This window comes from Gallus gallus, chromosome 2, assembly GCF_016699485.2.
Source record: "Gallus gallus isolate bGalGal1 chromosome 2, bGalGal1.mat.broiler.GRCg7b, whole genome shotgun sequence".
NCBI classification, from domain to species: domain Eukaryota; kingdom Metazoa; phylum Chordata; class Aves; order Galliformes; family Phasianidae; genus Gallus; species Gallus gallus.
The window spans coordinates 127,755,013-127,778,711 of NC_052533.1; the positions used below are offsets into that span (position 1 = coordinate 127,755,013).

The 23,699-nt window shown below is 36.9% G+C and overlaps 1 protein-coding gene across 5 annotated transcripts in view; it reads left to right on the top strand.

Moving 5' to 3' along the window:
• The window catches only part of VPS13B (vacuolar protein sorting 13 homolog B), a 411,590-nt gene that overhangs the window by 292,703 nt on the left and 95,188 nt on the right, over positions 1–23,699 (top strand). For all 5 annotated transcript variants that reach the window (XM_040695919.2, XM_040695916.2, XM_040695918.2 and 2 more), the window contains exons 34-35: positions 4,383–5,085; positions 13,307–13,444. In XM_040695919.2, coding sequence (XP_040551853.1) covers positions 4,383–5,085; positions 13,307–13,444 — 841 coding nt within the window. The remainder of the gene's footprint in view (positions 1–4,382; positions 5,086–13,306; positions 13,445–23,699) is intronic.

The window sequence follows — 23,699 nt, forward strand, 5'->3', positions numbered from 1 at the left end:
TGGATCTATTAATTAGCGAATTAGTCTGTAAAGTACCAGTAAAAGAAAATAAAAATGATAGGAAGGTTTATAGTGAAACTTTGCACGTGTTTACATTTACTATTGTTGAAAACTCTTGAGAGACTAAGAATGTGAAGATGTAATGAAAAACGTTGTCAGTTGTACAACACCATTCTCTGATTCGGAAAACATGTTAATAGTCTAAAGTCTATTTCTGTGTTTACCTTGATCATTTTATTGCCTCTCTTTATGAAGTGAAAACTTTGAGGCTAAGTCTCTACCATCTGAAAGCTTTTATCAGAAATAGAAAATAAATAAGAGTTACCTGGCTACGGTTGCACTGACCTCAGGTGGGAGTGCTTGCCAATTCTGTAAAGCAAATCTATTTATTTACTCTTGATTTTATGATATACTTCTCAGTGTGTACTCGGTGTGCAGGACGTGCTATTTCCGTGCCCTTTCACTAGATAGATATATATATCATATGCCCTATTGAACTCAAGGGGTTAAGCTAGAAAAGTTACCTATCTCAACACATGAAAAGGAAGAATTAGCCGTTGTTCCCTAGCTACTCGTGTAGCTTTCAACACCTTTCCTATGGTGTCTAGTATTGATAGAATATATAACTGTGAAAAGACAAGAAAATGCACCAAAGTGATCTAAGTAAACTATCATCTTGACATGTTTTTTCTAGCTATTGAAAACCTTTCCATATTGCAACTCATTCTGACAGTGAAACTGTAGAATTCCTCTGATTTAAGTACCATCTGGTTATGCTCAAAGCTTTAAAGCTATTATCTCAGCATAAAATTTCAGCATCCTATACTTTTTTCTTCGCCAAACTATCCATTTTTAAGCCACAAATATTTTTCCAGTCCTTTCAGATGTTATCTAAAAGTATATTTTAACAGTATTTAAATAGTTCTTAAACAATAACAATTTATCTTGATAGATGACATGCTGTGTTTTTTCATTTTATTTTAATTAGCCATTGTGGAACCAAATTCCCTTTTGTTTTACTCCTTTGAATACTGTTTAATTACAGTTATCATGCCAAATATCTTAAAGGTTATTTTACCAATACCGTTTCATTTAACATAAGCCATGTGGAATCAATAGTCCTGTTTCCTAAAGTGAATGCTTGGAAAATCTTACATTCATATGTTAAGAGTACACATCCTTTCCTCATTAGTTGGAAAGTACAGGGATTTTGGCACAGGTTCTGTGTGGAAGCATTGTGCAGCTTTTATATGGATTTTGTTTTTAGCCTTTGATGACACTGTTTAGAATAGGAAGTATCTAATAAGTAAAGCATTTTGTCTAATGTGCTGCCAGTGTGTTTAATATATGCCTGGAGGTCTGAAACATTATCTTCTCCACTACAGTAATATGCATTTAATTCTCTGAAAGCAGAAGGTCGAACTTTTAAAAGGGACTCAAAGTACATTTTCAACTAAAATAATTTAAAACACATGGGATAGGGGACCAGAGTAATGTACAGTTGGTTTTTATGGTTTAATCATAATCATGTTAATGCACACCAGTAGCTAATTAAAGAAAACTTTTATTGTTCATTTTAAATGGGTTATGTAAAGAGTAAGAGAATTGATATAATACAGCCCAATGATAAATGTTACCATTGCATTTGCTAGCAGCGAGCTGATATTGCTGTTCCTGACATCTTTAAAGTATTGGCCCATTTATTCTGTAATAAAGCAAAAATCTTTTAGGAGGAGTTATCCTGAGGGTCCTTCCCTCTTGTCTGCTATCCCATTAGAGGAATAGCTAAATGATGCCCACGTTTATTACTAGGCATATTTTTGGGTTAATTGTGCGACTTGGAAGAGGACACAGTGCTTACTGAGCAGAAATAGATGCAAAAAGTTCCCGTGGTACTTCTGCACCTTTATTGTGTAAACAGTAATGTTATTAAAGGCTGTCTTGCAAATCATTCCTCACTTGTTCCAACCTTTGTAATATATATGGTAAGAGAATAAATAAGTCAAAGTTTAACTGTGGAAATGGGTGGCATGGAAAATTGCAGTAGTATGTGGTGCTTTTTGCATTTGGGGCGGTGGTTCACGTCTCAAGCTGCTTAATACTGTGCAGAAGTTGCCATCTGACTGCTGTTCAGTGACCTGCATGAATTGACTCAGGGGCCTCAGTAATTCTTTCAGTTGAGTGTCCACGTAGCAGGAAACACAGCAGTTGGGACCAATTAACACCCTTGCGGTAGTCTTAGCAGAGATGCTAAGATCTGAATGGGGATGGAGTTGCTTTTCTACCTTCCTTGAGGTGCTGCACATAGATGAGCGTATTTAATACATACTGACTTATAAACAACACAGACAAAAATAACTAGGTTTTTAGTCAAATACATTTGACCTAAAGAAATGAGAAAATGCATTCAGAAAACAGGAAGCAATTATCTGCAGAACTCTGCACTCTAAGAATATTTTTTGTAGTTCTGAATTGAAGGCTATGCATCAATTAAGTGCTGGGTGTATTAGCACATGCCTTCTACTTCTTTTCAGTCAGTATTTCCATGGAATGATATAGCAGCATCATTCCATAGCTCCATCCCTTCCGTCTTTTGCTGGCCCTGAATGTACGAGCAATGAAACAATCTTTGTCATTTTGAAAGTACCATCAGTACAGGATATGAGCGAAATGCTTTATAGTTTACCAGACAGAGGGGCTGAGACATAAACAGTATACCTTTGCTAGCTTATCAGGAGGAGTCGTGGTTTCTTTGCTTATAATGTAAGTAATTCGTTAGAATGGTCTCCAGATATTTTTACAGAGGCTGCATTAAAAGTGATACCACTTTTACAAGTCAGTGATATGAGTCTGTCATACAAATCAGCCGCAAGGAAGTTTATTGGTTATTTGAAAAATATGTACATGAGTGAATCAGAAAAGATTGTAACCAGAGCTGGCAAAAACCTTTTCAAAGAAAATCTCAGCTAGTTAAGGGTTCTGCTTAGGATTTCCTCTGAAATACTTTTCTCCAGTATAGCCATGCCTTTAAAGAAAGAGGGGGAGGGTTTTTTCCCTTTGTTTCAGAAAGAACAATATAAAGAAACCTTTAAAAAAAGGCAGTTTTTCTTTAACACTTCCAACCACTTAATTTCTACAGAGGGAGCAAATTGCAGGAAGTACCGGGGTCTACATCTCTCCCAGTATTGTGTCCTCCTGTTGCTGTCAAAAACAGTGTACTGGGTCTTGAATCTGATTGTTTAGGGCATTTCTTATGCTAACTTGTACTATATGGAGCAGAAACGTTTCTTCTGGGCATCACAGATGGAAGTGCTCGTTATGCTGCGCAAGCTATGATGGGTGATGCACAACTGCAAGCTCCGTATGAATCACAGGAGTTGGCTTTACATCACTGTTGTTTTACTATTATTGAATTTATGCGGTCTTTTTTTTCCAAATAGTTTTGCGTATAGACTTCCTACCTTGTCCTCAAGTTCTTTGTAGGATTTCTGTTTATTTCAGCAGCAGTATTTGAAGTGAATTATTTGCAACTTGAAGCACCTCCTTGTCTTGGGTCTTTTTGTTTTGCTATACTACTCTGTCCCTGGGTAGTAAACCCTGCAGATTTGTTTTGTTTCACTGTAGTATTTCCTACAATAGAAGTTCTTTTTACTATCTCTTCAGTGATGTATGTTTTCTTTTTGAAATGCGTCGATATGCAATGATTTCTCATCTGAAACCCTGTGGATGTCACAGATGAGATCATGTACACTGGGTGGGCCCTGAGAAGCTAAGAATCACACTCTGTCACAATGGCAGTCTACAGATACTTCAACTTTGGAATTTCATATAAGGCAGCTGTCATTTCCATTTCTCTAAGAAAAATATTCTTTCTACAACATAATATTTACACTTTTCAGCTCACAATTTCTGTTTTGTCATTTTTTGATTTTGTATTAGATTTATATTGCATTCTGTTTCTTACAATCACAGAAAAATGTCAGTACTCAAAACTGGAAAATAATTATGACGAGGCTTTTTATTTACAGTGTATTCTTTTACAGAGATATGGTTCCATATTAAGCCATAAATTTCTTGTAGAATCTTTAGAGTATAACAAATGAGTTTTTTTGAAGAATGAAGTTTAAACCTAGAAATCATTATTCCTTTTATTTTTCCTTCACATATTCTTTTGGCACTTCATCCGTTGTGAGTCATCATTTCATTGGAACAGACACCTGCTGTGTTTTCTTGAGCGATTACTGTGTTTAAGTTAACTTGGCAGATATTTTTTATGATTCTCTTTTTTGACATCATGTTTATATGGTGATTGTTTGCTGCCACTGAAATGGAAACATTTGGGATATGGATATCATAAGCTAATAGACTATTTTCATTTGAAGGTTTCCAAACAAGAGCAAAAAAAAATGGATGTATCAGATGGAGGAATGGTTGAGACTTCTTCCCGGTACAGTGGGGCACAGGACAGTGGAATTGGCAGTGACAGCGTTAAGATCAGAATTGTTCAGATTGAGCAGCATAGTGGCACCAGCCAGCACCGCATTGCCCAGCCCTCCCGCCAGTCGTCCATTGTGAAGAACCTCAATTTCATCCCTTTTGACATTTTTGTTACAGCGAGTCGGATCTCCTTAATGACTTACTCATGCACTGCTTTACCTAAATTGAAATCACCACAAGATCAGAAAGATGGTGAGAAAATAAGCAAAAGCTCCTTGAACCTTCCAGAGGCAGGCTCAGGTAGCAGCCATGACACCAAGAGGCCCAGTCAGCCGTCCATTTCATCTGTCACAGCCGATGACCTTTTGAACAGCAATGTTCCCCTGTCTTCTGGAAGAAAAACAGGTCTTCTGTCACTGGAAACCCTGCATGCTTCCACAAGGTCCTCTGCTCGACAAGCCCTTGGTATAACTATCGTTCGGCAGCCTGGTCGCAGGGGCACAGGTGACATAGAGCTGCAGCCATTTCTTTACCTGGTTGTATCACAGCCCTCCGTGCTCCTCAGCTGCCACCACAGAAAGCAGAAGATCGAAGTGTCCGTGTTTGATGCTGGGCTTAAGGGAGTAGCCTCAGACTACAAGTGTACAGGTAAGGTCATTGAACAGTCATTTCTGGCTATAAATGTCAAAGAAGTGGCACTCCATATTACTGGAGTGGTGAAAGGGAAAACAACTGACAGACTTCTAGGACATCTTTACAAATTAATCTGTAAACAGTTGTGTTTTAAGGATTATTCAGCGTAGCTGAATCACATTAAGTGTGTAAAACATTTGAAATTAATTAAGATCTGACCTTTTAGCAACCAGCTCTTCCTGCTCCTCAGTATTACTTTCTCAGTACCGGATTGTCATAGGGATTGTCGCATTACTCTAACACCCTGCTTTATTCTAAGGACAGAACAGTTGTAAACCAAGGAGATTTCATAAAAAGTATTTCTTATGGCTGAGTATCGCAGTATTTGCCCATATAAATATACTGATAAAATTTAAAGAAAAGCATTAGAGAAGTACCTGATAAAAATCTTTTTCTCTCTCATGCATACTCCTAAAGAGAGAAATGAAATTATTGCAGTGCATTTGCCTGACAGCCAGTACAGAGAATAAGAATTTAATGAGATGTATGGTTACTTTGCAGACTGTTATCAAATAAATAAATAAAAAAAACCTGTTCTTGAGGATGCAGGGACCTGATCTGAGAAGGAGGCAAGAGAAGTGTGGCTTATTACAAATAAAATGGGCAGAGTTCTCTCTATTCTGCTCCTACAATTAGCTTTCCATGTTGTTGGTTTTTTTTAATACTAAATAAATACTACATAAAAAATAATTATGTAGGGGAACACCTATTAAAAAAAATAGGCTCTGGTCACAAGCTAAAATAATGTTTTCCTAGAAACTGAAAGTGAACCAGAGAGGACAGAAGCATGGGAAGCATGGGTAGTAAAGATGGCAGCTTGAAAGCACCTAACTTACCAACTAGACCTGAAGAGGTTTTCCTGGACAGCCAACAATTAGCCCTGCAGGGTTCTTACCCTTTTCTTTAGTTTTTTGTCTGTCAGGCAAAGGTAAAATTGTGTGGAGGTGGGAGTCAGGCATTACGTGGAGGCAGAAGTTCGGTTCTCATCCTGCAGCTTTTGTGGGCAGTAATAAATATCTGACTTGAGTACCAGACATAGTCCTGTGCTTTCTGCCAAAGCATTATAGCTTTTTCAAAAGAGATTGAGAAGGTGGATGCCAAAGTTCCAGTGCCTAAAAACACCATCCTAAATTTATTAATAAGTGAATAAAACTAATCCGCGCTTAAACACAATAGAACAGGTAGCATAAATTTTTTATTGTCTCTGGTTTAGGAAGACCTGCTGTGTTTGTGATTGGATCATTCAGGCTTTCATGTTGTCATTCCATTGCTGTAACATGAATTTTGCTGTAGTATGAGTTTTCTATTTTTAGTTTCTAGAGTTCATATTAGAGGGAAAATGGCAATTAGCTATATCTTTATATATATGTGTGTATGTATGTACATTGATGTGCCATATATATTGCATAGCATACAATGCAACATCAGGAGCCTTTCACTGCATTTTCTAAGTTGCTGTAGTCAATTTCATCACTCACTCCAATTTTTCGTGGCTTTGTGACTAGTTGCTGACTTGTATCTGAAAGAGATACATCATGCTGATAAAGAATGCAATGAAGTATATTTTATAAATTAAGATGACTCGGGGTTGAAGGAAAAATAGATGTTTGTTATAAGTTTTATTGGTAATTCAGTGAGGGTGGTTTCTCATTACATATACTAATACAGATTAATTTACATAGTTAAACGGTAGTAGGTCTACGTAGATTATATCCAAAATTTGCTAATAAAAACTGTGACATTTCAAATCATATTCTCTGCATACATAAACACCATATATGCTGCATAAGAACATTGTAGTTCATCTGCAGTGGATTCAGGTCTTAGGAAATACTGTGCTATAATTTCTCAGGCTTTTTGGAAAAAAATCTACCTTTCTAAAACAATCCTCTCAAATCTTGCATGGCAGAAACAAATATGTAGGTTGCTCCAAAAATATTTATTTCCATGGAAACTACATTAGATACAGAGAGCACAATAACGCTACTTGATAGAGCAAGTTCTCAGCTACAAAATATGATTTTTCAGTGTAGTCACCACCAGCAGCTGTGCATTTTTGCCAGCAATGAAGAGCCTGCATGCCACACTCATAAAAATCTGCACCTAGAGAGGTACTCGCTGTCAGTGCTGCTGAAATGCACCACCCACCACCTCCATGTGCTCAGATCCACTGTTGGTCTCCATAGACATTCATCAAGCATCAGTGAATGTCAATGGATGCCATTTTTCTGCATGGAGGAATTCAGTGATACACTTTTGCTCTATACACACTTCCATGTCACATGCCATTTTGTCAGACTGCCCCTCTGCTGCCATCTGTCACACAGCAACAACACGTAACAGAATATTGGTGGGAAAGTTCAGCCTCTACTGCCATACCGACATCTGCTTCTGGCAGTGTGGGCCAACATAACAGAATAGGAGACATTACTTTCAGAGCAATCCTCATGCAAGATAGTATTGTGAAATAGGGAAGGTGTTACTTTTGGATGGTTCCAATGGAAACTTTGTGGTAAAGGTAGACTGATCACAGTTTAGACCTTGTTATGGTTCTTATCCTTCACATTCGTGTATTCTTTAAAAATTCATTGTTCACCTGTAAGTCAACAGAGAATATGTTCCTTATGAAAGTCTATCTTATGAGTTTTTGAATAAAATAGGGAAATTATCCTGTAAAATTGTATGAAATTATCCTGTAAAACCAGCAGGAGTTCTGTAGAGAATAATAGTTAATCCTGGGCTAGTGACAGAATGAATTTTGTGATAATTTACTACTTTGAACATGTGCAGAAATTAAGTTTTTAATACTGTTACGAAGCCACATAAGTTTTACGTGGGCTAAGGGTTTTGTTCTTGTCTTAGGAAGAATTCAAGTTAATAAAGCTTAAACTTGAGGCCTTCTACATTATTGTCACTCTTAGGTGTGAGAGAGTGGCACAGTGGCTATAACACCAAGCCACATCCAAAGAGCTTGGCTCCTCTTTTCACCAGCTGTGGTGATTTGTTTGTATGTTCTGCAAGATGAAAGAAATAAGAACGTGTTGAGAAAACAGGAGGAAGCAGAATATTTAAAAGTTAAGCACTATTAGAGTGTCAATTAGTAATTAGCAGTAACACAATTCCAGAAGGCCGGTGTCTGGATTTGGGAGTTTGCCTGCCTTGGAGCTAAAGACTACTGGCTGTGCTTTCAATTTCCTCAGTATTTCCCTCAAACCATGTCCACTTGCAAGGCAGTTTGTAGGAGGAGAATAACTTATTAGGTTATAACGTCAGTTCAGTTTTAGTATGGATGTGCTAAGCTGCTTCATTTGTGTTTTAAATTATTTCTGTACTTGCACAGCTTGATTGCAATTATATTACTTGCCTGGTATAGGAACTTCAAATCAAAGTAAATAAATTAATGGGATAAATATTAAACCCTTAATAAATGTTACTAAAATGACCAGTTCTTTCCTGAGATGTCTTCTAAGATCCTATAGAAGTAGCCTGAAAGATACTATAAAACGACATTTTTTATTCATTGCTCATCCTACGTTTAAAAAAATGGCATCTGCTAACTGTTAGTTTTTGCTTACAGAGAGTTGGCCATTTCCACTTAAATAAAAATGGGTGCAATTGTTTTTAATGTAACCTCATAAGCTGCTTTTACAAATATTTTCTTAAACTTTTATTTGCTTTGTTTCAGGTAATGTAATCCAGATACAAAATTGCCTCATTTCCTGAGCATTGTGCTCTGGGCATTCTTGAAAAATCTTTTTTCTATTTGTTTGTTTGTTTATTTTCAAAGAGGAGATTGTGCTTCTTACTCATTTTAAAGGAGGGAAATTTCCAAATGTGTTATGCATGGAATTTCTTCAACTTCCTCCAGTGAAGCATTTGCAAAGAAATAGCCATTGTGAGGCCATCCAAAAATATTCTTTTTTAAATTTTTTTAATTTTTTTTTTTTTAGCACCCACGCCTTTGATGGCAGGGGGTCCATGAAGAGCAGATGCAGTAGCTAGGACCACATGTAACCTCTGATCTAACGGAAAGCTCAGGCTGAATGGAGAGAAGCGCAGGCTGGATCTGGCAGGAAGTCTGATTCACCGCCTCTCTGTCAGCTTGTGCTTCCTACGAGACAGACGAGGATTTAAGACTGTTCCCTAATCCAGCACTGAGGGAGTTCTGCTGGAATGTCACCTGTTCCCCTCCGAGTATATTTAGTGACCAGTACATCTGCATCCATGGCTGTACGGGTGTGCAGCCCCCAGCAGTAAAGATGAGCTGGCTTGGGAGTGTGCATTCCTTGTAATACTATAAATGCTCATTTTTGAACTCCCTGACACAGCATTTATGAGTATGCTAACAGAAATGTGTTCTCGTTATGTTTTCTAAATTCCAATGGAAACCATTTTAAAAATAAGACCAAGCATCCCAGTTTGGAGTTGGAAATACAGAGGAGATTGCAGCATCATACTGGCTTGCAAAATTGACTGCAGACCAAAGTATGATTCATCCATTGAAATAAAAGCCTGCTGCAGACCTCCTTTGGCCTGGGTGAGGTTCCAGCTGGAGGGGCCAAGTAGCCATCCGGCACACAGCTCGGTAGCCCGGTCCCCTGCTGGGAATTGCTGAGGCCCAGATAAGGTCTGCCCCGGGCTTTGCCCCCATGATGTCCTGGATGCCAGGAACCACATTTTGTAACATGAAAATCTTCAATATCTGAAATCTCTCCTGTCTCCCTCCTTTTCTCCTTGGTCTCCCATCTCTTCAGAAGTTTGGGTTTTGCTGTCTGCTACTTACATAAGGAGGAAGTATCAGAAGTTGTAAATTCAAAGCAAGTTTAGGTACTTCATAAACTGTTAATTTCAAAGGTGAGATCTGGAAGTTAACAGGACTAAAAGTAGCTTGGAATGTTTGGTGGATTCAAAAATAACCAGAGATTTTTTTTCATTCTCATCAAAAAATAAAAATAAAAATGTGGAAGTATTCAAGGCCTCACTGCTTCTCACTCCTACAGATTTTAAATTACAGACTTGGTTGTCAGTCTGTGATATTTGTCTCACCATTTTTCTTTTGCTGCCACAGACAAATTTTTCACATTGCCCGGAGGATAGAATTTCTGGCCGTCTTCACCACTCCTCACTTTTCAAGCCTTTCTTTTCTCTCCCTTGGCTTGCTGTGGAGTAATTCTAGCCTCTCCTTTTGCTTGTATATGCATCCCTTGGGTTTTCTCCAGCATTTTCTTCATACAAATAACTGCAAATTTAAGTGTTGATTTTTGGGAGAATCATAGAAAATGGAAATGGAAATGACCTATTATAATACATTATTCAGACCAGTTCCCTGCTGATGCATAATTGTTCCCTATTGTATATTTCATAGTGTTCTGTCAAGTGTGTTTTTAAACATTTTTAACATTTCCATCATTTCCTTGAGGGAGAAGAGTCCTTTTTCTCTCAGAACAGGAATGCCTTGCACTTTTCAGCCTAAATTTTCTCTTTTTTTCATTCTGTTGCTTTTCTGGCAATTCCTCTGACCTCTGGCATGGGAATGTATTTACTTATATTGTTTTATTCTTTTCCTGATCCTTAATCCTGTAAAAAATTATATGCTGTTTTCTTAGAAGATCTTTTTTATCAATGTACATATATTTAACTCTTTTGACCTACAGCATAAATTAATTTTCCTGCCCAGATACAGTGGGTAGTTCATCTTCGTAACTCTCTTCATGTTTTTGAGATAAGCACTTGCATAGCTGGTTTCGAAATTTTGAATTTAGCTTTCTCCTCATGCTATAAAAACTTATTTCTTGATTCATTTCTGATATACCTGGATGTGTAGTCAAGTCTGGACCCACATCCAAATTAACCATGTCATGGATTTGGAAACACTCTAACCAGCTTTTTGACTGGCCCCTCAGGATCACTGGCTCAGATGCCAAACCATAGATCTGTAGAATCATTAGGGTTGGAAGAGACTGCTAAGATCCAACCGTGCAATTATCCTGCTTCCATAATTACCTCAATGTCAGCATAAGGTGATTCCATTTGAACTAAGCAAAATTGAACATTGACTAATTCTACATGTTGTAGAATGTCTTTGTGTTGTGTAAGTTATGTGGGTCTGTTTTGACTGTTCATATGCCCCAGGCCTGAAGTACCCCAGGTACTGAAGAGGTGATAGTGCTGCACTCCTTGGGACATGACAGAACAAAGTAATCTTTGGAAAGTCCCAAGGCTCCTTTATTTTTTCATTCTCTGCTTACCTGATGCAATTCCCAGCACCCTGAGGGTTGTGTTTGTATAGCTAATGTATTATGTCATGCTAGGATTTTCTACTATGTAAGTTCTTTTCATTAGAAATATTTTCATCTTTAAACATCTAGAACTATGAAATGACTATTAGCTATTCTACAAAATGCCTTAGGATAATAGGAATACTTGTAAGCGTATACAGTAAAAGCAGTGTTTGACTAAATTTGCTGGAATTTCTTAAAAGTCAATGGTTGATCCAGGTTGCTATAGGAAGTATGGAACAATATCTTTAGAAATAAGAGAAAGAAATGGTGTATTTTAATATTTTCCCCTGTATTAGTACACCTAAATGTTTATACAAATGTTTCTGAAGGAACAATTAAAGTGGCTTAGTGATTGATGGGCATTTCGCAATGCAATTTTTGCAATGCTTTACAACATATGTCAGGAAAAATATTTTAAAAGTGTACTTCAGTGGTAAAGATTTCTTTTATTACTATTTTCAGTATCCTAGGCAAACACTAGACAGGAAAAAAGATATTCCCTAAAGCAGTTACTATAGAAAAGAGAGTGTGCCTTACCATTCTGGTTAGTGTAATTAAAGAAAAGGACTAAGAACCATAAAAATGTAGAAATTCACATGGAAAATATACAATTCTGTTGTATGCAGTGACAGCTCTTAAATAACTGTTGAGAGCTGACTTCATAAATGTATAGTGGGAATAGAGGGAAGGGAAAGGCTGTAATGTATATGCCATGCAGTACAAATACTGCTGTAAAGTCATTGCCTGAAAATTGATAAAATAAAAACAGAAGAATGTGCTAACTTTTGATCTTTTCCATATAGATCTAAAGTCATGATCAATTGGTTTCAGTAGGTTCTTTGAAATCACATAAGGGTTCATATGTGCCAAGTTTTATATGAATCACATGATAAGGTCAAGAAATACAAATTCCAAAGCTGACTTTATATACCCAGTCCACATATGACTGTGATACCACCATACCATATGTTGACTCTAGTAGTGGGTATGGAAATGCTGTTCTTAAAAGAAATGCATTTGGTAAAACTCAGTTAAATAAAATGATTCTAACAATTTTTAGTTGTCTGAAAGTTGGAGAGAGGAATTTTCATCAAGATGCCCCTAAAACCTTTATGAGTGGGAGAGACATTTGACAATTTAAGTAGCAGTCTTGAAACTAAAGAGTAATTGAGTATTACTACACATGTAGTGTCAGAATTCAAGACTATACTAATAAAGGTCAGGAGTTGCTAAAGATTAAAAAGGCTACCTATGGCACTGTTTTTGCCATATGTGATATGCAGAAAGTAAAGGAATAGTATTTGGAGGAAATTAATTTTCATGTACTTCTGTGACATCGTAGGCTGAGCATAGGACTTCCGTTCGAGGTGGTGTACAGGAATAGCTGCTGATTTTAAAAGCTAAACATACTGTGTCAGTGAATCTTGAAGAGAATGATATAACTGCTTTGTTATTGTGCTCTGTCCTAGAGATCTACTAGCATTCTGGTCTTTTGCCCTCTATAATTTATCTTTCTGTTGCTATATTCTCTTTGAGATGATGGTAATACAATCCAGAAATAGCTTTTTTTGATTATCAATTCTCTTCTAAGTACTACTGCTAACAAAAGCTATAACTGAGTATTATTAAAAGATGTCTTGGGATGAGTGATATCTTTTACTCTTCGTTTTTTCAGATGTTCTACATTTTGTGTGATGTTGAATTTGCTTTCATGCATATGTTACATACATGTCCTAGCTATCTGTAGGCACAAATACTTTGTATTATAGTATTAGGTATTTTATCTACTGTATATATACTAAACGTTTTAGCTTTACTTACTTTTGTATGTAGCATTTTGTTATGTGTCATATTCCTGAAATGTCACTAATGAGTATGATCGTTATCACCTGTAGATCCTGGAAAGACTCTACCAGAAGCTCTGGATTATTGCAAGATTTGGTTGCAGACAGTAGCAGGAGAGGTTGATGCTAAAAGTGGTATTCCACCTTCTCTTATCACAGTACAAATTAAAGACTTCCTTAACGGGCCGGGTAAGCATTGCACTTTAATCTCTATTTTCTAATATAATCCCTTTCTAGATATGCACGTGTAGACACAGATTAGATCAGAAAAATGTTGTATTCCTTGTTGATGAATATGACATTTTCCGTCAGCAATCACCGTGAGGCTGAATTAGAGGAATGGTCAGTCCTGGGCCAGTTGTAGACTTAAGGCCTGATTATTTTCTTTCCAAGATAACTGCAGAAATTACACTCCTCTAGAAGCCTGAGTTTGGCAAATTTCCAATTAAATGAAAGCAACCTGCTTCCACCCCTAGAAAAACTGAGATTTTAAAATGTGTGTTTATCAAAGATGACTTAAATTGTTTCTGGAGATTTTTAAGATCTTCCTCTCTTGTCTGTTCTTTGGAATCTGGATACCTGACGTTACAAATTCATATCATCTACAGTGTTAACACTGTGAAGCTGAAGAAAAAAAAACCTACATTATGTTTATTTAATACAGAATATAATTGGTGTAGTATTACAGTTTATTGGAATTTATTTTAAAAGGCCTAACATGAAGTCTCACTCCTGAGGAATCACATACTCCTGCAAATTCAAGTATTTTATGCACTAGCTAAATGTAATTCACGAAGTAACTACATTACTATATAGAATATGATTAAGGTTATATTAAATGTTAGAAAATATACTTACATTTGCCTGTACCATAATAATTAACTTCTTTTGTGTGTACTTACTATTATTTACTGAATTGTGTATCTTTTTTTCTAAATATCCTCAGTTTACTCAGCCCTCACAATGAGCTTTTATGAGTAATTTAGTGAACAGCCCTTAAGCAAAAGGTTTTTGTATTCATTCAGACTGTGCTCATACAGTCTACCACATTATTTACTCTATTTGAATTTAACCCTGCATCAGGATTACCTCTGTGTTGCTTACTGCTTTAGGATCTGAGCGCTACAGAAATATTCATTTACCTGCACCGCTCTCCTATGAGTGACGGAGCGGTATGCCCTCACCATTTTACTGAAGGTAACTGAGGTGCAGGGAAATTCAAGTTTTTTTCATTGCACACTAAAGTTACCAATTTAAAATGGAGAATTTTGTTTTTCCAAGGTACCTAAAAAATACAGGAATTTAGGTCTTGGAACTATAGTTCTTATCGTCTTTGGGTGGAATAGTAATCACTTCTGCATATCAGACCCCAAGATATCAAACTGAACAACCAGAGTGTGAGAGATGATTCATATTTACCAGGTGATTATGAATACTGTAGTTAAGTAATGTGAAAATCTATTTTTTGTATGCATACAGGCAGAAGTCTCAATGAAAGAGTAAAGTTTGTGAACAACCTCATCATTGCCACTTATCTAATTTTCTGTGATGTCTTAAAAGCATTCCTTTAAGACTACATTTTAAGAGCACCTGACAATGCAGAATTGTTGTTACATGAATCTGTTTCGTGGTTCATTAATAGGATTTTAAACCTTCAGGACTACTGAATGTTTTACTGCCAGATGAACTAAGAGACTAATGATAATAATAATAGATTTTATGTCCAGCATAAGAAGGGAAGAGATGGCTACTGTCAGTGGGCTTTATAGAACTCTGATGAGATCAGAGGAATGTTGGAAATCAGATTTTCTGAGCTCCACTGGAAAGCCAAAAGGAAAATGTATTCTCTCTTGACACTACAATCTTTTGGTCACTGTTGCCAGGTGGGTTTTCTTTTATCCTCCTTGATTTTCCAGTTTTTTGGTGTACTACTCATTTCTCTCCACATCTCTGGCAGATTCCTATATTCCAGATCCCTTGTCTTTCCACTACACTCTTTCTTTAGGTTCTCATTTTAGTTGCCTGGCTCACATTTAATTTAATTTATTATACACCTTAAGTTGTTTCCCTGCCACGCTCCTGTTAGTAGGACAGCTAAGTTGGAAGGTCAGGAAGTTGGTACCAGCTTGCAAATTATGCATTCATGAGTGGTCTCAGTTCATACCCCATTCTCAGTAATTCAGCCAGATCCTGAATCAGTGCTAAATCTCTCCCTTCCATGGTATTTGGCTAAGCAGGGAAGTGAAGAAAAAAGAAAACACACAAATTAATGCATCATAAAATGCAGACTATTTATTCTTGCAAAGCAAATAAAACCTCAGAGCTTTCATCCAGGGTTTCTTCTTAGCCAAAAGACACTCTTTTTATCATCTGTTTCCTGCTAATTGGAACTATCATTAAGCATGACTCAACAGCAATTACGCCGAATTTTAATAAAGTGTCTTATCCGTGTAATGTGGTAAAACAGCTCTGCATTCATCTGCAGATTTTTCTTTTTCTCTTGTTGCCACAACTCTTCAAATAAGGTAACCTTTACCAAGAACTGTTTCATTATTAGCAGTGAAAGACACTTTCTGCATGTGATTGCATCAGAGTTGCAAATGAAAAGTAGTTAGGAAAGCTTGACGGCTCCTCAGCAGACTACTGGAAGACAAGCTGCTAACTCTACTGTGGGGACAAGTACTCTAACCACAACTTCTTCTAGGATGAGGAGGCTTGGCCTGCCAAGCAAAAGCATGGATCTGGAGAAGGTGTCTACGTCGCCAGGTCCTAACTAAGCCTGTAGTTGTTTGTTAAGAACGGGAGCCTCAGCAAAACTCCTGGGGTCTCTGGACAAACTTTATTATGATGTCTCCTGTCACAAATAGCTAAATTGATTCAATAAGTATACTACTGAAGTATGCTTATGTTGGTCACTGCTGCCAGATTCATTTTCTTTTACTCTCCTTGTTTTTCCAATTTTTTGGTGTACAGATCCTCTCATGACTAAAATGCTGGGGGATTTTTATTTTTTTCTTAACATTTGGCAAATAAAGTTACTAATCAGTTTATTTTTTAAGGACCGAGTGTGTATTTTCATGTTCATTTATGTATGTGCATTTCATAAATCCAGTAAGGGAATTTTTAAAATGCACTGGAGGCAATATGTGCTAGTAGGGGCTAGCAGTTAGGCACCACTGATAGGCTTTTGAGCATGTTTTTGAAAGTTATGTCTATGCAGCCAGAAGTCTACATGTAGCAGCTTTTGGTATAGCTTTTAAGTGTTCGGAGTTCAGCTGCTCAATTGCAGTGCCATATTTCTTAAGAAATACTTTGTTGGCATGCTGAAGTTGTATTTCAGATAGGGCAGTAAAACACGTCAATGTTTAATGATGGCAAGAACCTGGCATATGAGCAGTTAAAAGAAAAAGAAAAAAACTGCAACTGGTTCCCAGTGTTTGCTGTCCTAGGTAAAAATTGTTCTTCTTGTAAATTGTTTGTCAGTTGAAGTAGATAAGTAGATAGTGTTCCCCAGAAAAATTGTATACTTTCACCACACAGGAAACCAGGTTGTCAGCCTGTATTAAGTCGGAGATCAAAAAACTACAAGTAGCTAAACTTGGAAACCACTAATTAAATGAGAATAACAGGATACGTTAATGCACTTCTTGCCACATGAGTTGATTATTTTGTACATTTTTGGCAACTAAAGAAAAATGATATTTCTTCCAGATTTAAGGTAATAGGATCCTAGGAGAAATAAGCATTCATCATCAGGCCTGTGGGAACAGACCTCAACCCTAACCCCACAATGTATTAAAGGACTATTCTTTCTTCTTCTGCAGTAACTAATTATTTAGGATTTTTTAAATACCATCTACATCAGTTTACATGACCTTCTCTCTTTTATATTCAATCTGTTACTGGATTGTACATTTAATTCTTGTCTAATACATGTAAGTGAACAATTTGTTGCTTTAGCGTTAGGTATTAGTCATTAGGTGGGGAACACATGCAACCATCTTGTTTTAATAATTTTTTAAAATGTATTATCTTTACCCACTAATCCTTTCTGTAGATTTTTTTCAATGAACTGCGCTTTCTTAGCTGCGAAAGCTGTCTTTTTTGATGTATTCTTTTTGCATGTAAAGGATAGAAAGCATCTCAGTAATTTGTGAAGTGCAGCTTCATACAAAGCGCCTTAAAACACTTACGCATGCAAAATAGAAGTCTTCTTCCCCCATTGTTTTCTTGGGAAGAAGCTAAGGTGAATGTGAAATAACAAAGATCCTTGATATTTTGCCATTGAAAATCATATCTACAGAACAAACTGTCTGGTAAAATTAAGCAATTTCCCATTCAGTGGTAAAATAAGAGCAGGGTGGGGGCTATCCCTGCCCATCTCCCCAGCACTGTGCTGTGGGGAGCACCAGGCCTTGCCTTGGGCATGAGGGCACCAAACAAACTGCTTGTCCCGCTCTCTCCGGCTTTTCCCTACTTTCTAAAGGCAACAGTTGTATCCATTAGTAAGGTCAGTGGTTTGGAGAAACCTGGAAAATAGCAGCTACCAGAAACCCACTAGAACAATATCTCCAGCAGGTGATAGATTAGTTGGAACAAATTGGAACCATTGCGCTTCAGCAATCCTGGTTTCTTTCAAGCTGTTTTAAAAATGTCGTCATTTTAATACATAATATCAGCCCTGCGGAGCAGTCCACAGCAGGTTAATTTGAATCATATGATGTATCACTACCCTCAGCTGACATGAGCCCCGTTCCATGTGTGAAGCCATAATAAATCCATTCCCAACCGAGGCAAATTCCCTGTGAGAAGGTGAACTAATCCAGGCCTCACACTGGCATGTTAGCCCTCCGTAATTGAAAGCAGGGCCACCTGTTCCCAGCACAGTTAGCCTATAGAGAGAAAATTAGCATTAGATCAGATACTTAATATATTGAAAAATCATTCATACTGCTTGCAAGTTCAGCTGTGGGCTGTTTAGCATGACATCATATATAAACCTAGGAATGTGCCCACTTGATCCCAGTTTAACAGTTTTGTTAACCATGGTGTTTGTTAACTTTGAAATGAGAATTTTTTGATTTAATGAGAGCTGACACGTGAGAAGGGGAACTGGCCAGGGTGCAGACTTTTCTAATTAACTCTGGGTCATTTGCAAAACTTTCGAGCTTTCTAGTAGATTTTTTTCCCTTTTCTCTTTTACAAACAAGTTTTTAAAGCACTGACACTGTAGCCATGAAATGATATTTATTTGATTAAGGGGGCAAGCAGAAATATTCCAAACAGGTGTACCGGCCTGTAGGTATTGCCTTGTTTGTAACACATCTATTGTCTGCAATATCAGTGTAATAACGCGTAAAACTACCCAGGTACCTTCCTAACAGTAGTGTCTGCTACATTTATTTTCAATATAATTTAGTTTCTTAAATTTCTAAGTACTGAAATGGAAACCATACACCAAAGCCACATGGATCAGTATGAAAATATTTTCTTGGTAGCTGTTAGAGTATACCAGCATTCTTTTAAAACTTATTTCAAACATTTGCCCTTTTGTTTTTTCTTCCCATACATCATCATACAAATGTATTCTTCAGCGGCTAAATCAGATAATATTCAGTATTTATGGATTCTTTTCCACAAATGTGGTCCATGACCTCGAACAATGTATTTCTTCTTTCTGTGCTTCAATTTCCCTGACTATCTGCTGAGAGAGTTAGTGTTTCTCTTAGCTAGGGTTTTCTTTTCATGGTAGTGCCTCCAAGTGCCCACTGTATGTGTTGGCCTCACCACACAACCCCTGACATGCTTCTGTGATGTATTTTGTTGTTGCATGGTCGCTTCATTTCAGTCAACGTCCTGTAAAAAGCAGTAAGTTTCCATCCCTTATTAGTATTATCTTTTGTCTTTAAGACCTACAACAATTTATTTTGGTTTAATTGTGACAATTTTTTAAAAATAGTAATATTATAGCATTCTGAGCCTTGTCAAGGATCTCAAACCCAGGCTGTGGTTAGAGCTGTTAACTTCACCTTTGCATAATGTCGTAGGTGCACTGAGTCATGGAAGCAGGAGTTGCTGTCACAGACGAACACTTGGCTTGAGTTTTTTAAGTTCCCTGATGGTTTCTGTTTGCTGTATTGGCCTTAGAGTGCTTCTTTTGCAGGGCTGTGGCATGAAAACTACAGTAGGTATGAGTACTGAGGAATGACTACCAGCTTCTTCCAGACTAATTGGCATCTGTCTCACAGAAGCAGAACACAAGGTGGACTGCACATGGCTTCTGAAGCCTTGTCTCAAGTTTCTTTCCTCATTTTCCTTGATCCAAATTGGGAGTGATGCATTAAAAGATAAAAACAATTCTTTTGGATTCTTCTTGCTTTTCAATTTCTTTTAATTTGTCTCTCTTTTGATGCCTAACCAGGGACAATTGAGAATAATACGACTAGTCTTTTCTTTACAAGTCTCTCTTTTTCCATTTTTCTGTTAAATAAATTTAATACTTGCAGTTCATCCATTTCCCTGTTATTGAAGGGCCACCCTGACTCCAAATCAGAATCAGGACTCAAGACTACCTTTACTTTCCTCAGATTTCTTCTATTAGACTTCTTACATCAGGATTGGTGGCTCCCAGAGAAAAGGATATTATGGGTGGTAAAATATTTCATGCCTGATGTCTGATCCTGTCCTGTTTAGAACTAGGAATTCAATTGTCCTGAGTTTAGGGCACATAGTTTCTTCTATGTTTTATATTCTTTTGTGTTTTACAGCCTTTGTGTGTTAAAGGACAGAGAGAAATGTGTCCATCCAGAGAGGGAAAGATCTGCTCCTTTCCGTACTAGCTATGAGAAATGAAAGATCCATTGCAGAATGAGGTGTACAGGAATTCAAAAATTCTTGAGAAATACCTTATTTTTCTCTCATAGTTCAACGTCTCTTATAGTCTGTGAATTGATACCAGTCTTATAAATAGAGCTTATAAATAATTTTCATAAAGTTTACTTTCTGATTTTTCAGACTAAGAGAATTCTATGGTAGTTTATTAGTCATAGAAATAGTAGCCTGGTGAACATTCGGTTGTCGTATATATTAGAATAAGCCTGCTGACTTCAATAAGAGCTGTTACTGACCTAAAGCAACTTACTGGGAGCTCTGTTATTTTTGTATTGCTTATTCATCTTCAGCTCACCAAATAAAAAGTCCTTTTGAGTGATATCATTATCCCAAGTTCACAGAATAAAATTTTATCTTCACAATACAAATCTGAATGTTACAGAAAACAAGGGTAAAATACTCACAACCCATTTTTTTTTTTTTTAATCTGAAGCTATAAGTAATAAAATGACAAAGAAAGAAATTGTTTCAGACAGGAATTTCAGTGCACTGCTTATAAGTTTTCTTTTATAGATGTTATGATTTTGTTCAAACAGGCCATATTGAATCCATTGGGTTTTTTGTAATAGATTTCAAAATACATAATAAATGTAAGTAATATGATGACTAATGGGTCAAGTGAAGTTGGAACTTTTTAAATGAGAAAATAGCTGGAAACCGTTTTCAGGAAACTATTCCAGTTGATTTTTGGTCCCCCACAAGGTGTACATTAACATAAACTCCGTAGAATCGCCTCTGGGACCTGAATTCCCTCTCTGATTTCATTATTGCAATGTGATTCTTTTCCTTTCGCTGTTAAGTCATCTCCTGGTGTGGTGGGAGCATATAATAAGTGTAATTTATTTATATTTATCTAATCTCCTTTTAACTCACTAGTTATTTCATCATTCTGCTTCCTAGTAGCTGTTCAGAAAGTTGTGAAGGGTAATTAGAAACTAATAATTGACAGACATGGATTTACTTCGTAATCTAAAGAGATGTAGTGTAGAAATTGCAAGCAAGGAAGAAAAATTCAAATGCTACACTCAAATGCTACACTCTAATAAGTACTTTGAGATCATCTAGCTCAGCTTTATTAAAATGTAATCAGAAATAGCTCACTTGAACACAACGTCTTTACAAATTCAGAAATTCCGTTATTATTTATTTGCTGGAAATAGGTAACAGCCATCTTGCTGCTATGCCTTAAATCTAAAGCATCAGTCTGTAATTGCGGTAGATAGTCAGTGGTAGGCAGAGAACTGTAGCAGTGTAACTGAGGAGTTAAAAGAGGCTTTCAGCTACGTTGTGCTCTACTCAGATTCTGATGTAATTTGGGGCGATTCAAAGAGCTGTTTGAATTACAAGAACCCGTGTTTTCCTACTAGTATGGAATGTGTGGTGTGCTTCCCAAGGTGTTTAACATCATCTAAAAATACTGTTATCGTTGCATTTTACACCCTGGGATTTTTTTTTTTCCAGCTGCATGGAAGGTGACCTTTTACATTGTAACATCTCTTTTTAGCCCATTTTGAATAGCTGGAGAAACTGCTGAACATCCATCTTCATCAACTGCTATAAATAGCTCTTTGTATTTCATCAGTTTTCACTGTTGCTGTCCATCACTTCGATATGTTTTTCTTAGAGGGAATGTTAAAGTTCCTTTTAAAGTGCTAAGTATAAATTGTAGACCAGGACAAAGACCAAAAACATGTTGATTACACAATTGCATTTCTATTTTTTTTAAATGTTTTACTTAAAATGCCAAAGAATCTCCTTACATAATCTTTCCCCAGTTGTAAAAATAACCTATGTCATTATGAGATAGTAAAAATATTTGCAGTGAAGGTTCCAAAGTTACATTTTCTGCAGTTATGGTCCTGGCTGCCACCACTTTCTGTCAGGGCTGATTCACTGTAAAATAATAACTTAATACAAACCCTTGTCAAGTTATCAGTCATGACAACATTTTTGCTGCGTGACACGTGTGGTTTCCAAGCAGAAAGCAGGGAATCCATTTGCATTTCTATGGCGTTCTGGTATCAGTTTTTTTACTACTTCTTTGGAGGAGTGCTGTGTTTGTAAAAATGAGTAACAGCTCTGATTAAACATAGGTGCATCCCAGCACAGAGCTCCACCAGCCCCGTGGCTTCTCTGCCCTACCCTGACAAAACCCCCAGGGAACTGAAGCTCTCACATACAGCTCCTCTTAAGGTCTTTCTCAGTCACTTTATTCTCCAGCATTAGCTTGACACCTGTCCCACCAACTTAGGTCTAAGTAGTTTTCAGGTGTTAGGGATTTTTTTGTCTCTCAGGTTCCACTACCATAGGAAAACATTAGCACTAAAACACGCCTTTGATCAAGAAGTGCAGTATGAAAGCCCTCACACCAAGACAGAAGGACACTTTCCTTTTATGTACTATCTTATGTAATTAATTACGTAGCAATGCCAAAAAATCTGTTTTATTTCAGTATCCTGCTACTACTTAGCTAACAAAGAAAGTTCACAAGAGGCTTTTTTGAAGAGGCTCAGGGACAAAATCCTGGTGTGAGTTGGATTTCAAACTTGGGTCATTTTTAAAAATCCTCCTCTCCTTTCCATCTGAGTGTCATAAATAAGTGAACATCGTAACATCCCATGTGTCTGTGCTTTTTTTCATAGCACTCCTCTCCCGCATTCAAAGGGAAGAGAGGACCAACGCTTTGTGCAGAGGCAGGGTATTTTTTAGTGCCAAGAAAGGTAGAGAGATTTTCAAGTGTTACAACATCTCTTCTCTTGGTTTTAATTTTTAAAAAAGAGTAATACATAAATACTCTGAAAAATCTTCCAAGTCAATTGCATATGGCTTTGGATGCCTAAAAACTTTCCCTTTTCTAATATCCAGTTTCCCTAGCTTTGATACTTCCCTTTCTATTAAGCTCATGTGTTTGCTGGTGTTTACTGTGGGTTTTGGCTAGGTGTGGGAGATTTTGACATAAAAGAAAGCATTTTCAGAAAACTAATGATTAAAATTGGGAGTTACAATTAACATAAATTTTCAATCTTAGATTTCAATTAGCCTTGGTTTGTGAAGTACTACTGACATTTTTCAAAGAAGATTATTTTTGTGCTTCCATTCAGATGTAACAAATCTTTCATGGCAAGTTTATCCTATCTTTGTAGAAAAGGTGCCAGTTTAAAATTCACAGACTCTTGAGATGCCAAATCCTCCAACTGCACATACTGATATTCTGGGAGTCAGAGCATGGCTTTGCTGTGTGCCTAGGACTCTTAATTACAAGTAAGAGCTTAAGAACAGATCCAAATCTTTGCTCCTGCAACACTTTACCTGTGCTGTAAAAGTTTCTGATTTACTAGAGTATACGCGAATCAAGTTTATCAGTTTGCATCAGCACTAAGAGTAGAATGTGATCCTGGACAACTTGAAAATATGTCCTAATTTTGGTTAAATATCCCTTAATCTGTGTAAAACCTTCAAAAAACAGGGTTTCCATTATGTGTCGATAGTATAACTTGGAACTAAGCAGCACTGTTTTCTCTGAACATTTAATATAGCTTAGGTATCTGAAGAG